The 15,082-nt window shown below is 40.0% G+C and overlaps 1 protein-coding gene across 9 annotated transcripts in view; it reads right to left on the bottom strand.

The window, feature by feature from the left end:
- Positions 1-14,285, bottom strand: part of nav3 (neuron navigator 3) — a 105,130-nt gene extending 90,845 nt beyond the window's left edge. For all 9 annotated transcript variants that reach the window (XM_053508332.1, XM_053508334.1, XM_053508337.1 and 6 more), the window contains exon 1: positions 14,058-14,285. In XM_053508332.1, coding sequence (XP_053364307.1) covers positions 14,058-14,258 — 201 coding nt within the window. In that variant the 5' untranslated portion in view covers positions 14,259-14,285. The remainder of the gene's footprint in view (positions 1-14,057) is intronic.
- Between the last annotated feature and the right edge of the window lie 797 nt (positions 14,286-15,082).

Below are 15,082 nucleotides of genomic sequence, written 5' to 3'. Positions count from 1 at the left end.
ATGACTTTGATGTGGATAATCTTTTAGATTGTTCTGTAATGACCTCAGAAAGACGTGAAGGCAAGAAGGACATGACATTTCACCACTACATCATTCTCTACAGCGCTTATCCTGTACAGGGTCGCGGAAGGCCTATCCCAGGGGACTCGGGACCCAAGGTGGGGTACACCTTAGATGGGGTGCCAGTCTATCACAGGGACACAAGGTGGGGTACACCTTAGATGGGGTGCCAGTTTATCACAGGGGCTCAAGGTGGGGTATACCTTAGATGGGGTGCCAGTCTATCGCAGGGACACAAGGTGGGGTATACCTTAGAAGGGGTGGCAGTCTATCACAGGGACACAAGGTGGGGTACAACTTAGATGGGGTGCCAGTCTATCACAGGGGCTCAAGGTGGGGTACACCTTAGATGGGGTTCCAGTCTATTGCAGAGACACAAGGTGGGGTACACCTTAGATGGGGTGCCAGTCTATCGCAGGGACACAGGTGGGGTACACCTTAGAAGGGGTGCCAGTCTATCGCAGGGACACAGGTGGGGTACACCTTAGATGGAGTGCCAGTCTATCGCAGGGACACAGGTGGGGTACACCTTAGAAGGGGTGCCAGTCTATCGCAGGGACACAGGTGGGGTACACCTTAGATGGAGTGCCAGTCTATCGCAGGGACACAGGTGGGGTACACCTTAGAAGGGGTGCCAGTCTATCGCAGGGACACAGGTGGGGTACACCTTAGATGGAGTGCCAGTCTATCGCAGGGACACAGGTGGGGTACACCTTAGAAGGGGTGCCAGTCTATCGCAGGGACACAGGTGGGGTACACCTTAGATGGAGTGCCAGTCTATCGCAGGGACACAGGTGTGGTACACCTTAGAAGGGGTGCCAGTCTATCGCAGGGACACTGGTGGGGTACACCTTAGATGGAGTGCCAGTCTATCGCAGGGGCACAATCACACACACACACCCACACACACTCACAAACTAATTAGACTAATCTTTGGACTATATGAAGCCACCAGAGGAACTGGAAGAAACTCAGAAAGCACGGGTAGAACATGCTCCACACACACAGACCCGGGGCAGGACTCAAACTCCTGGAGGTGGAAGGCCGCCATGCTGCATGCACAATGCAACAACTAAACCATCACTTTTTGTTATGAAAACCTTAATCTTTTAATATTAACTTATTGCTTTGCAGAGGCTATTATTAATTTTATATAACACTTATTTTTTAAGTCTGTATATGTTATTCCAAATATTTATATATTATATTATATTATATTATATTATATTATATTATATTATATTATATTATATTATATTATATTTATCCCAAAACTACAAAACGTGCCATTTTTTGCCCAAATCCTATTAATAGATAATTACATGCACTGATATCCCTTTCATTTACCATATTGGTAAATAATCAATTGGTTTGATTGTTAAATGCTTGTGATAATTAACATAATACACTGTGTTTATTCAATAAAAACGTTTTTGCTGTCTGGATTAGCGTTTTGTAATTCAGATTCCACTGGCATGATGCAGTCCTCTTAGACACGTCTATCTCTGTCTGCTTCTGTGTGAATAAATGTGTGTGTGTGTGTGTGTGTGCCTATTTTTACTCTTTTAAACCCGCGTTGTGTGTGTATTTTCTTCCTTTGTGGTTACGATGCACTTCTTCAGACAGGAAAGAGGATGTTTGCAGAAAAAGCAGAAGCAGACTGCAACCCTGAACACACACACACACACACACACACACAGAGAGCATCCAGCCAAGACCTTCACCTGACACATTAATATCCTCCAGCTGTACAAACACACACACAGACACACACACACACAGACACACACACACACACACACACACACACACTATAGCGAGATCAGGTGGATTTTATAACCGTTCCCACTTTCACTTCATCCAGTTATAAACACGCACAGCTAGTGGAGGGTAATTACATTTAAACACTGTGACCCCGACACTTCCTCCTACACAGGGGTCGGTACGGGGTCAAGCCATGCTGGGTGCTCTCACTCTGGTCCTATAGAATGTATTTATCCAGTGATTACCATTGTTTACTTTCTGGAAGGAGAATGAGAAATGTGAACTCGGGCCCGTAACTCTAGCCACTTCAAACAGAGGCCCACACACTGACTCACGGTGTGTTTAGAAAGATTCGCACGAGTCGGTGTCCTCTTCCCAAAAACACACACCAGATGGACACGGCAGAGTGTGTGAGACACACACCACAACCATAGATGGATAAAAACACTATGTTGGAAAGAATTTTAACTCATATACATCCAAATCAGATTAAGGTTTAGGGCTAAAATGATGGCTGTGGTTTGGGATTAAAAGTCAGTTTATCATCACAGTTAGGGGTTAGGTTCAAGGTCGAATCTTACACTTGAAGTTATAATGTGAATTTAGGGTTTTGCTTTGGGATTTCATTTTAATCTTAGGTTTATGCCTCAGATCAGGATTTAAATTGAAGGTTTTATGTTAAACTTTAGGTTTTGAAGCCAAGCCAAGCATTTAGCATCAAGGTTAACCGTCTAAGATTAGGATTTCCAGAAATTTAAGGTTAAAATGTACTTTTAAGGTTAAGAAGGTTAAGGCTAGGTTTTTCCCTAGTTTACACTTTTGGATCATGTGTGGTATTGATTTGCATTTAACAAGCACAAAGAAGAAGAAAAAAAATCATGGTTACTATAAAACCTTCCCCCCCAAAAATGCAAGTTACGCAATCATGCCTAGTGCTGCCTTAATAAAAGTTTTAACGATATGGGTCACTCACCTCAAAAGGAAGAAAGAACACAGTACATGTACAGTAGTTAACTTTATTTAAGTATATAAAATAAAATAAGACCTAAACTTGGACTTTGTTCATCCAGGTCATTGGGTTTAAAGAGAGAAAACCAAAAACATGCGTTGTCAGTAATTACTAGCAGTAGTTTCTGGGAAAACGTTCAATTCAATTCAGCTCAGAGTGACAACAAATGGAACCTCGGACCAAGCCAGAACCGAGGTAAATGCCAGACACCGGACCCATAATTCCACATTTCATCAACCGTTGACGAATACACTCAAATATTTGAGCACATTTTCTAAATTACAGGCTTGTCGGAGAGTCGTGTTGGAAAAACCGCAAGCCCTTAAACCCTCTTATTCAGCGTGACCCATTTCAACATGTCCCTATTACAGAGATGATGTTCGGGTCAATCCGACTCTCTGAACCCCAAAAGGAGGCGTGAGCGCCTGCTCCTTCTGATCTTAGAAGGATCCCTAAGAGCAGGGGCTGGAGCCTAGGTTTTTGAGGGGGTTTCCAAATAAATGTCACTGTCCTGTTTCTCTATAATCCAAAGACACCTACGGAGCCATGGGACAGAACCTCGCTCAGTAGGGAGCACTACAGAAGGGGTTCATGTGAATCCCATGTAATTCTCTGTACCATGCCGAGTTTAATGCAGTGGCTTCCAATGCAAACATTCCTTAGGGATCTTTCTGGCACAGAGTCAAGACCAAGCCCTCATTAGTGGGATCGTTTTTTTAACAACAAGACAAGACTGGACAGTTTAACTACAAGTTCTACAAGTTTAAGTTAATGTAGGGGAGCACGACTGCAGACTGGTTTTCAAGTCGGCTTCCGAATATGGGTGAAAAGGACTAAATGATGTGTCAAAATAGTATGCCTGTATTGGACAGCAGATATTTTTATCTATAATTAAAGGTAAAGATTATACATCTCTGCACTCTGTAATCAGACAATGAAGCAATCTAATCTGACAAAGACTTTCTGCCACACATGTCCAAATATTCTAGATCTTCAAAATATAATACAGCCATGCATGTCTCCCAAAATGTCTTAATAAAGAAATAACCAACTCGTAAGATCATATACCTTTAGAAATTGTATCATTTATCCCAAAATTAACTTTGAACCCTGATCATAAACCCTCACCCTAATCTGAAGCCTAAACATAAATCGTGATAATCCCTAAACTCCAACCTGGGGCCCTTAAACCTTAAACTCTAAACCTAAACCTCTTAACGCCAATCCTAAATTCTAGTCTTAAACTTAAACCCTGAACCATAAAGCAAAGTCTAAAACCTACTTCAATCCCATATGCTAACACTAAGCATAAACCCAAACTTTAAACCTATTCTTAACTCTACCACCTAGTCCTTACCCTGAATCTTAATTCTAGGTATCTCAACAACTGACTCTAAACAAGTCTAAACCCGATTCTAGACTCTCAAGTCAACCCTAAACCCCAATCAGTAATATATATGTAACACTAAACCCTATACCCAAATAGTAAACTTAACCTTAAAACAAGAATCCCATACACTAAAATCAGCCCTAAACTAATTCTAAATAATAAATAATGACAACATTGCAATGGAAACAAGAATCCTAGATAACTTTCAGTCCAGATATCTAACGTTAACCCCCTAAACTATAATCCTAAGAACTAACCTTAAAACCCTACAACAACAATCCTAAACATTAAACTTAACCTAAAGTACTAAACTTAATCCTAATTTTAAACAATAACTGGGCCCTAAATCCTAATCCTAACATTAAAGTAATCCTAGATCCCAGAATTTAAACATTAAACTTAACTCCTAAACACTAAACTTAATCCTAAATTTAACCGTATCCTCAACTTTAAAACCTTATCTTAAACCCTAGTGTCCACACCATACCTGCAACCCTAGGTTAGAGTTAAACGTAGCAGAACTGAAGTAAGCGGGTTAACGGTTACACCAGCACTTAGCCAGTATGTAGACACTTTAATGCTATATATTAATATAATATAGATAAAGATAAGATACCTTTTGATGTTTCTGATGGTTTTGTCATGTGACTTGTCACTCACTGAGACTGTGCTTTGGAAACAGGTCTATATGCTAGCTACGTGTAGCAAACTCTTACTGAATCCTTTTGAAATTAACAACATCTGAGATAAAAATGTTACGATTCGGGATAGTTTTTACTGTTATTGCAACTTTACACAGGCTGTATATCACATTTCTCTAAACTTTTCCGCTATCTAAAATGTAATCGATGGAGCCTTTTACTATTCATTTAACAAAACATCTGAGATAGAAAAGATATTGTGAATAATTTGACCTGGTTTGCCTGTACTGTATATTACGCCTTTACCAGACCATCTATAACATTTATAACTCTATCTGCTACATACGTGCTATCTAAAGTCTAAGTATATATGGATCTGGAGCCTTTTATTGGCAATTTCTCCTTATTCAGTTATTCAAAATGTTAGCATTCTGGCTAACTTGTCCTGTTTCTGTGCCTTGTACACGCTCTGTATTCAGCTTTTATTAGATAACTAATCACATTGTAAATGTTACATGAAGGTTATTTACCAACAGATCTGAGGAGAAGGTTTATGTCGCTAACAGTTATATTTAATTTTCACATCATTACACATACGAACATGCTACACATTATGTTTATCTGAGATGTGCTAGCGATTTAAACTGTTAGTTTGTTCTTATGGTGACTTTTCTTCGTCAGTTACCAAGAAAGCCTGAGAGAAATGTCACGGTTACTGTCGGTATAAAAAAGTTCTCTCTCTCTTACACACACACACACAAACACAATAACACACACACACACACACACACATACACTTTGAGGCTGTAAGCTTTCTCTTATTCGAACAAAACCACAGCAGCGAATACAAACTTCCTGTGGTTTCTGTGCAGCAACCAAGGACATGATAAGAGACAGACAGAGAGAGAGAGAGAGAGAGAGAGCGAGAGAGAGAGAGAGATGGATAAAATAACACTGACACAAAGCATAAGGGGGAAAAAAATGAACTAGAAAAAAGCTAGAGACAAAAAGTCAACAAGTACATAGAAAAAGTGATAGATCAAGTGGAGGACAGAAAAGTGATGACAGGGTTAAAGAAATAAGGAGAATTATAGATAAAATGAAAAGAAAGGAGAGAAAGAAAATGAGACAGAAAAGCACTGAAGAACAGAAATTACAACACACACACACACACACACACACACACACACAAACAGAGCAGCAAGCGGTGATATGAGCGTTTTCGTTCAAATGTATAGAGATGGTAAAGATGGTACATCACTCCATCATGTATTAGACACTAACTGTCCTCTAACAGCACGGTCACACTCACACAGGTACAGTGGCACCAGAATGATGTCATCATTACGTCTTCACAGATTTGAAAGAGAGAATTAAAGACCAAAGGAAGGACATGAGAGAAAACTGGACACTGAAACACAGTGATAAATAAATGACGATGAAGATCAAAGAAAAAAAAAATTGAATTTAGAAAAACTCGACAATGACAAGAAAGAAATGAGACGTGAACTATAGAGCGAAGAAGAGAGAGAGAACACACTGACGAGCTAGCTCTAAATAAACACCATTAACTGAAAATCGAACACCACGCTGGGGGAGAATACATAAATAAAGACATCAAGACAAACATTGACTCATTGAGTATGTTTCAGAAGGAAGAAAGATATGGATAAAACGCAGCACAATTGAAATAATTGATAATTTACAATCAATATACTGTAAGTTTATGGAATTTAAAAGCCAAGCTGAAGAGAATGTCATTTGACCGAGAGTAACCCCTATACACACGCGAGCACACATACACACATACACAGAGGAGAAACATCTGCGAGAGCCCAGCATGACACGCATTAACAGTCAGAGCAGCTCTGAACGGAGGAGACGTGGAGAGAAGAAAGAAAGGAGCGCGAGCGGATGGAGGGAACAGGAAAAAGACGAGAGTAAAGAAGGTCATTAATGTGTTTAATGTGAGCGCAGATTCTCTTAGTCAGAAAGTCACTGAGTCACGGTATATTCATCTCTCTCTCTCTCTCTCTCTCTCTCTCACACACACACACACACACACTGGACAAGTCAGAAGAACGGAAGGACCCTGTCATCCGTGAAATGGAACATTAGCACAGTTACTGCATGTATCTCTATTTCTGCTCTCTCCTTCATCATCCTCATCCCTCCATCCTTCCCCCCTTGCTCTCTCTCTGTCTCCTGCTGCGTGTCACAGATGTTTCTTCTGTGTGCCTGTGTGTGTGGCTCATGGTCACAGTTTCAATCAGTGCCAGGTCTACACACAGCGCCAGGTGCGTGCCCTGAGAGAGAGGGAGAAGAAAGAGTGAGAAGAAAAGAAGAGAGGCAGAGGGAGGATGAGAGAGACAGTGAAAGGTGATAGTCGTCAGACAGAAGGGTATTTGTTACATCTTCCTGTGTCTCTGAATGTTAGACTGAGCTATTACTCTCAGACTGTCTATTACCCAAAAACAAATATTTTTAATCCGACCCAAATACAAAAGTCTGGCCCTGCTGATTAGATGCAATCTCAGCTCTTTCAATGAAGTGTTCTTGAGACACTACAGCTTTAACACTAGTTAAGTGCAGTGGGTATAACTAATCTACTCTATATAAGATATCTACAATCTAATCTACTCTATATAAGATATCTGTGTCTGATCTACTCTATATAAAATGTCTGTGTCTAAGCTATTCCATATAGGATATCTACAATCTGATTTACAGTCTATAAGATATATGTGATTTAATCACCTCTGTATAAGCTATCTGCAGTCTAATCTATTATATATAAGACACCTGTGGTCTGATCTACAGTATCTACCATATCTGTAGTTTGATCTACTCTATATAAGATATCTGCTGTCTGATCTACTCTATATAAGATATCTACAATCTGATCTACTCTATATAAGATATTTACAATCTGATCTACAGTCTATAAGATATCTACAATCTGATCTACTCTGTAGAAGATATCTACAATCTGATCTACAGTCTATAAGATATCTACAATCTGATCTACTCTATATAAGATATCTACAATCTGATCTACTCTATATAAGATATTTACAATCTGATCTACAGTCTATAAGATATCTACAATCTGATCTACTCTGTAGAAGATATCTACAATCTGATCTACAGTCTATAAGATATCTACAATCTGATCTACTCTATATAAGATATCTACAATCTGATCTACTCTATATAAGATATTTACAATCTGATCTACAGTCTATAAGATATTTACAATCTGATCTACAGTCTATAAGATATCTACAATCTGATCTACTCTGTAGAAGATATCTACAATCTGATCTACAGTCTATAAGATATCTACAATCTGATCTACTCTATATAAGATATTTACAATCTGATCTACAGTTTATAAGATATTTACAATCTGATCTACAGTCTATAAGATATCTACAATCTGATCTACTCTGTAGAAGATATCTACAATCTGATCTACAGTCTATAAGATATCTACAATCTGATCTACTCTATATAAGATATCTACAATCTGATCTACAGTCTATAAGATATCTACAATCTGATCTACTCTATATAAGATATCTACAATCTGATCTACAGTCTATAAGATATATGTGATTTAATTACCTCTGTATAAGCTATCTGCAGTCTGATCTATTATATATAAGACACATGTGGTCTGATCTATACTATCTAAGATATCTGTAGTTTGATATACTCTATATAGAATATTTGTAGTCTGATCTACCCTATATAAGATATCTGTGATCTGATCTACTCTATATAAGATATCTGCTGTCTGATCTACTCTATATAAGATATCTGCTGTCTGATCTACTTTATATAAGATATCTGTGTCTGATCTACTTTATATAAAATGTATGTGTCTGAGCTACTCTATATAAGATATCTACAATCTGATCTACAGTCTATAAGATATCTACAATCTGTTTTACAGTCTATAAGATATCTACAATCTGATCTACAGTCTATAAGATATATGTGGTTTAATCACCTCTGTATAAGCTATCTGCAGTCTGATCTATTATATATAAGACACCTGTAGTCTGATTTACACTATCTAAGATATCTGTAGTTTGATATACTCTATATAGGATATTTGTAGTCTGATCTACTCTATATAAGATATCTGCTGTCTGATCTATTCTATATAAGATATCTGCTGTCTGATCCACACTATATAAGATATCCCTGTTTAATTACCTCTGTATAAGCTATCTGCAGTCTGATCTATTATATATAAGACACCTGTGGTCTGATCTTAACTGTATAAGATATCTGTAGCCTGATCTATAGAAGATCTCAGAGAGACACAACAGGAAAAGGGAAAATATTGGAAAGAAAGATGATGGTAAAAAAGAGATAGACAATCAGAGACGGACAATAAGAGTGACAGATCAGAGACAGACCATGAAAAATAGAGAGGGACAGACAGACATACAAAGTGAGGGAGAGAGAGAAAGTACCAGAGTGAGAGTGGGGGAAAGGAATGAAGAATGAATGAGTGTAAGGAAGGGAAACGGATAAATCCACTCATCCGTGAAATGGAAGATTACCACAGTCAGTCTGAGGAAAAGAGAGAGAAAAGTGTCACACAGTGGAGGAAAAAATAAGGTCAAAGGTGAACACACACACACACATATATACTAAACCCCCATATCTTTAAAGTCCCAGAATGCCGTTGGGCATCGTAACAGATCAAAGCTCTGGCTGTTAATGACGGCTTTAAAATGACTGAACCCTCAACATGGAGCTTAACAACCACGCCTCAGACCCGCTAACTGTTTAAACTCAGAAATCCAACAATGCGTTGCAGGATACATCAGCATTCACACAACCTAGCAAGTACAGCAACAACACAAAATACTCTTTATAATGTCACAGTGCTAACCTTGCTAATGTCTCTAACCACACCACAGACAGAGGAATAAGGGTGCAAATATATGTGTGTTCAAGTGTGAGCGCTAATGCTAACGCTAACCTGCCTTTCACTCACAGGGCTTATGGCATCATTTTTTTTAGACCACCCATCACTAAGACACGCACGGGTACATACTCTGCCGTGGTCCCCGTGTGTGAGTGTGTGTGGGTGGGTGTATGGGTGTGTTTGCGTGTGTTTACATTCCTCCTGTTCGCTCGATCATACACACTTTACGGTTTTACGCGGGCCAAGCATTGAGCCCTGAGGGACCCCACTTTCTCCTTCTGCTGAGAAAGATCGCTTATCTGCTGCAGAGCATGCATGTGTGTGTGCGTGCATGCATCTGTGTGTGTGTGTGTGTGTGTGTGTGTGTAAAAAGAAAAAAATAAGTAATTGCTGAAAGAAAAGGCTTGAGAATAAGAAAGCGATATTAACCTTGTTATCTGTTTAAGTAAGGATTAAAACACTTGCTAGTTGATTATTTTCCCCCCAACAGCATGTCCCCAAGTGTTTTATTTTTCCTACAGAGGAACTTAACAACAAGGTAACTGGAGATGGATGGAGTGCTGTGATTACCCCACAGCAGCAGAGGGCACTGTAGAGCTGGTAGATTGGTAGATTATTTAACAGTTGGTAAACTTCTGTCCATTCATTTCAATGAAAAAAAGGAGGGATGAAAAATGATGATACAGAGAGAGTGCAGATGTTTGTAAACTAACACTACACAGGACATCTGTTAACATTCCACCGTTGCATAAAATTAGACATGAAGCCAATTTAAAACAAAAAGACATTTTTACGACTTCTTAAGGGCAGATGAGTTTACACGTCTTTATGCTTTTTACGTAACATGCCTAGCAAGCTGTGATTCACACACACACACACACACACACACACACACACACACACACACACACACACACACACACACAGATGGACTAGTGAAGACCTGTCCAAACCAGGTTAAAGGTCATGGAGAGGTGCAGGTATCACTTTGTTCTTTCTGACAGACACTGTGTGTGTGTGTGTGTGTGTGTGTGTGTGTGTGTGTGTGTGTGTGTGTTCAGTTTTTTTTTTTATTTGTAAATGCTTGCTTGGACATGCTTGCCTTCATTTATGCTAGGGACAGGAGGTTCACACCCTGATTAGTATTTAAACAAAGACACACACACACACACACACACACACACACACACACACACACACGTGGGGAGAGGATGTTTTCATTTACCACAAATATGTTTATTAGCAACAAATTGAAGCCATTTGTATGGCTGACATATAGCTAATTGAGTCTGTACAATGTACTTTGTACTGTGCGTGTGTGTGTGTATTGTTGTAGCTGTGTATGACTTTGTGTATGCATAAAATGTCTTGAATCTATTAACCGGTAAGAAAAAAATAATAATTAAAAACAGAGAATTGGAAAAAAAGAGTTGAAGTCAGTGGCGTTCCTCATGGCTTTGTGTTTGGCCCATTGGTGTTTATAAGAAAAGCTTAGTTTTGTTAAATCCAGAAGTATCTAGAATCTAGCATGTGGTTGTGTTATTTCTTTTTCTTCTCTTTTTTTTTACATATACAGTATAGAGCAGGTCTGCTATGAAATGTTCAATCTACAGAAGAAGATAATTCATTGAATCTTAAGATTAGATTAGACTTCCTAATTTTCTAAAAAATTCTGTCTTCTGCATTGTGATTGGTTACAAGAATTCCATCTTATTGGTAAGAGGCTTTACTGCATGTGAAATGTGAGCCAATCAGAGCTCCTCAGCCAAAACCTCAGTGGATAAAAGTAAAGACAAAAGGGAGTGAGCTGTTTATCCTAATAGAGTTACTGATGAAAGGGAGGAATGGAATCAAAATTTTCCTTCTAGAAACTCGTCACATCGCCTAGTGTACCCCACCAGCGGCAAACGTGCAGACAGAATACATTTATTCCAACAAGAGAGAAATTATCAGAACTGATAATCCTCCCAGGCCAGAAGGGGGCGCCTGAGGGCTGGCAAGCTTTAAACTACAGCAGAAGCATAGTGCTGGTTATCAGATTATATAATATTATTTAAAATGGTGATGAAAGCTGTGTGTTGATTTTTTTTCGCCTTACACCCCAATAGAGTTGCTATTAAAGAGATTATCAAAAGTTTACACTCCCCTTTCATTCCGATCAGGCCGAATTAGGTCAACATGTTCCAACTAAGGTGATCTCATGATCCAGCTATATTCCTGTCATAAGTTTCTAAACACAGCAACTGAAGAACATAGTCCTGTTTTTTAGGTTTCTTTACTGCATTTTTCGTTCAGTCGTTTTGTCTTCCTGACAAATTGCGTTTTTAATCCCGAGGCCTCTGTGACAAATGCTGGCGGCATGGACGAAACCCCACCCTCTCACCCTGCACCACCTCATTCATTATGGTGAATAAGCCCCGTTCCTCTGGGCTCGTGTTCTCGCAGCGCTACTGTTTATGGACATGCGGCAAAAATATCTGATCTCAGTTCTGAGCTGTGTTAGCGGTTAGCGTAGCAGTGGCTAAAATGCGTCTGGGAGGTCAGACAGTTTACTGTAAACAAAAGTATGATGGTCAGACACAGTGACGCTCTGTCAGATCTCCACCATCCACTTCACTGCATACCATACTGTGTATATTCGTGTATGTGACAAATAAAATTCGAATTTAAGTTACCCATACCGTGCTGAGAAATCACACAGCGCTTATACAGGCTCAGGTCTAACAAGCCAAGCTCATTATTCTCTTGATAATTAAAACTGGTCTTAAAGGTAAGAAGAAAAAAAAAAAGTACTATATCCAAAATCAGTTAGTCTGATCTACTGTGCTAGCTAGGGCACTATATTGTTTCAGCTACAGATAACACTTTCATAGTCCAAATACTGTAACATGCACAGCTTCTTCAAATTTAATTGATCAGTTAATGACCATAACATAGATATAAAAATAACATTAATAGTAATTATAGCCAGAAGCTTTAAAATGTTCACAGTGTGTTTCTTACATTTTTTTCTAACATGTATTGATGATTTATAGCTTCGAGGTTAGCATCATACTAGCAAGTGTGTGTATGTATGTATGTGTGTGTGTGTGTGTGTGATGAGACATGAGTGAGGAGTGTGTGAGGTCACTGAGATCTTAGTTAATGATAACACACACTTCCACTCAGTGCTTTCCCCCAGGCCTAAGTGCCTCCGCTCTCTCCCTCTCTTACACACACACACACACTGACTCCCGACTGTGTGGCCGCTCGACCGTAAGCTGCCTTTGATGTTAGCACACACTTCCGAACAGGACGAAAAAGACACGAGGGAGATCAGTCACCTGTTCTGAGTAAACTTCATATCTAGTTTTATGGAAAGGAAAATGTGTGTGTGTGTGTGTGTGTGTGTGTGTGTTTCTTTTTTTTAAAGAATGGAACGCTAGAAGCAAGGGGACAAAATAGGAAGCATCAGAACTTAAGACATTCAGTGACATGGACAGTTTGGAAACTAGGGTCATAATCTAGGGTTTGGAAATAAAAGAAGACTAGAGAGACACTAGAAAGTCTGGTTCTTAAGGACAGAAGATAGGGAGGACTGTCAGGAAATGAGGGGAATATAAGACTTGAGGAAAACAAGCGGACACCAGGACACTAGAAAGTAAGTTCCTAACGGTGAGAAAGTATGAAGGACACCGGAAACTAGGGGATAAGAGGACATTAATATCTAGGACACATGTCCCCTTACTGATGTACTGATAGACCTCCCATCACTTTATTTTCACTTTCCCTACTAAACATAAAAACTAGTGACCTGCACAATTACACACTTAAGGGACCGACAGCCTGCAGAAGCTCTGGAGAGGAGGGAACATAATACGCCGGGGAACGAGAAGGAACCGGGACGAGCAGCTATAAAGAAAACATAAAGTCTCAGAAAAGTTAGAAATTTGGAACGAGCAACCAATCAGAGCACGAGCTCAGTTAGAACACAGATATGGCGGGAATCTTCGAAAGAAAAGTTCCTCCTACTTCCTTGACAACTTTCTCACATACACACACACACACACACACACACACAGAATGTAAAATGCCATCAGGGTGTGAGAGAATTTAAGTGTGTGTGTGTATGAGTGTGTTGGAATGTGTGTGTTGTTAAGGTTATCATGCGTTTTAATTTGTGTACATTAGTTCAAATCCACCTGCATCCACACACACACACACACACACACACACAGCGCATATAGGGCTAAATTCCTGACTGACCTTACAGATCCTCTTCTCCTCGTCTTGACCGGTTCTTTCCTGTAGCTCCGATTTGACTGACAGCTGAAAGGTCGCGGGCGTAGGCTCCGAAGTTTTGACCTCTGACCTTTGACCTTTGTTAGGAATAGGTAGAGCTGTATGAACCGGCCTGGAGGCGACAGCCGGCTGCCGCAGTTTAGACGCTACTCCGACTACAGGCATGTTCACTTAGAAATAGTGCGCGAGTGAGTGTGTGTGTGTGTGTGGGTGGACGTGGGTGTGTGTCGAGCCCGAGAGAGAGTCTGACAGGAAAGGGCTGAGAGAGAGAGAGAGAGAGCGAGAGAGAGCGAGAGAGACGTGCATTCTTCAGCTGCTCTCAGTAAACTGCACCGAGTCCTGCACTGTGTCTCGTTCACTCCCTACACTCCTCCTACTCTCTCTCGCTCTCTCTCTCCTCCCTCACTTTCTGCCAGAACACTTGAGCGAGCAGCTCTCGGGGGCGTCGACTCGTCATTATTGAGAATAAAGAAAACAATGAGAGGTAGAGGACGTTCAAATATCTCAAACCCTGAAGCAGGAACTCTAACGAAGGAGAGGTTTGAGGGAGAGACCCCGAAGAGCACTGGGGCGAGGAAGAGAGAGGACGATCTGGAGTGAGGGAACGCTGGGACGAAGGGAATACTTGAGTGCGGGACACAGAGGGGAAAGCGGTCTCTGAATTTTAAGGGGACTGGGAGATAATTGGAAGTGTTTAAAGTGATAAAGCGAGAATGCCGGAAATTAGGAAGCAGTTGAAACTGGGTTCATGAATTCTGAAACAGAAACAAAGACCAGATCGGAAATAAACTGATCAGATTAAAAGCTTTATAATGATGATGAGTGTGTGTGATGCTGCAATTCGATGCAAGTTCCTCATAAAGCAGCATTACATCAAAGAGAGGAGCGTAAATGACCAGACCACAGTTTCCGCAGTAGAATATAACACAACACATGATGCAGCGCATCCTGATAATTAACATTTCATTTCTTTTACTTTCATTCTTAAC

The sequence above is a fragment of the Clarias gariepinus genome, chromosome 12 (assembly GCF_024256425.1).
Source record: "Clarias gariepinus isolate MV-2021 ecotype Netherlands chromosome 12, CGAR_prim_01v2, whole genome shotgun sequence".
Taxonomy (NCBI): Eukaryota; Metazoa; Chordata; class Actinopteri; order Siluriformes; family Clariidae; genus Clarias; species Clarias gariepinus.
The sequence above is the reverse complement of the archived record's forward strand: the minus strand, read 5'-3'. Positions and strand labels throughout refer to the sequence as shown.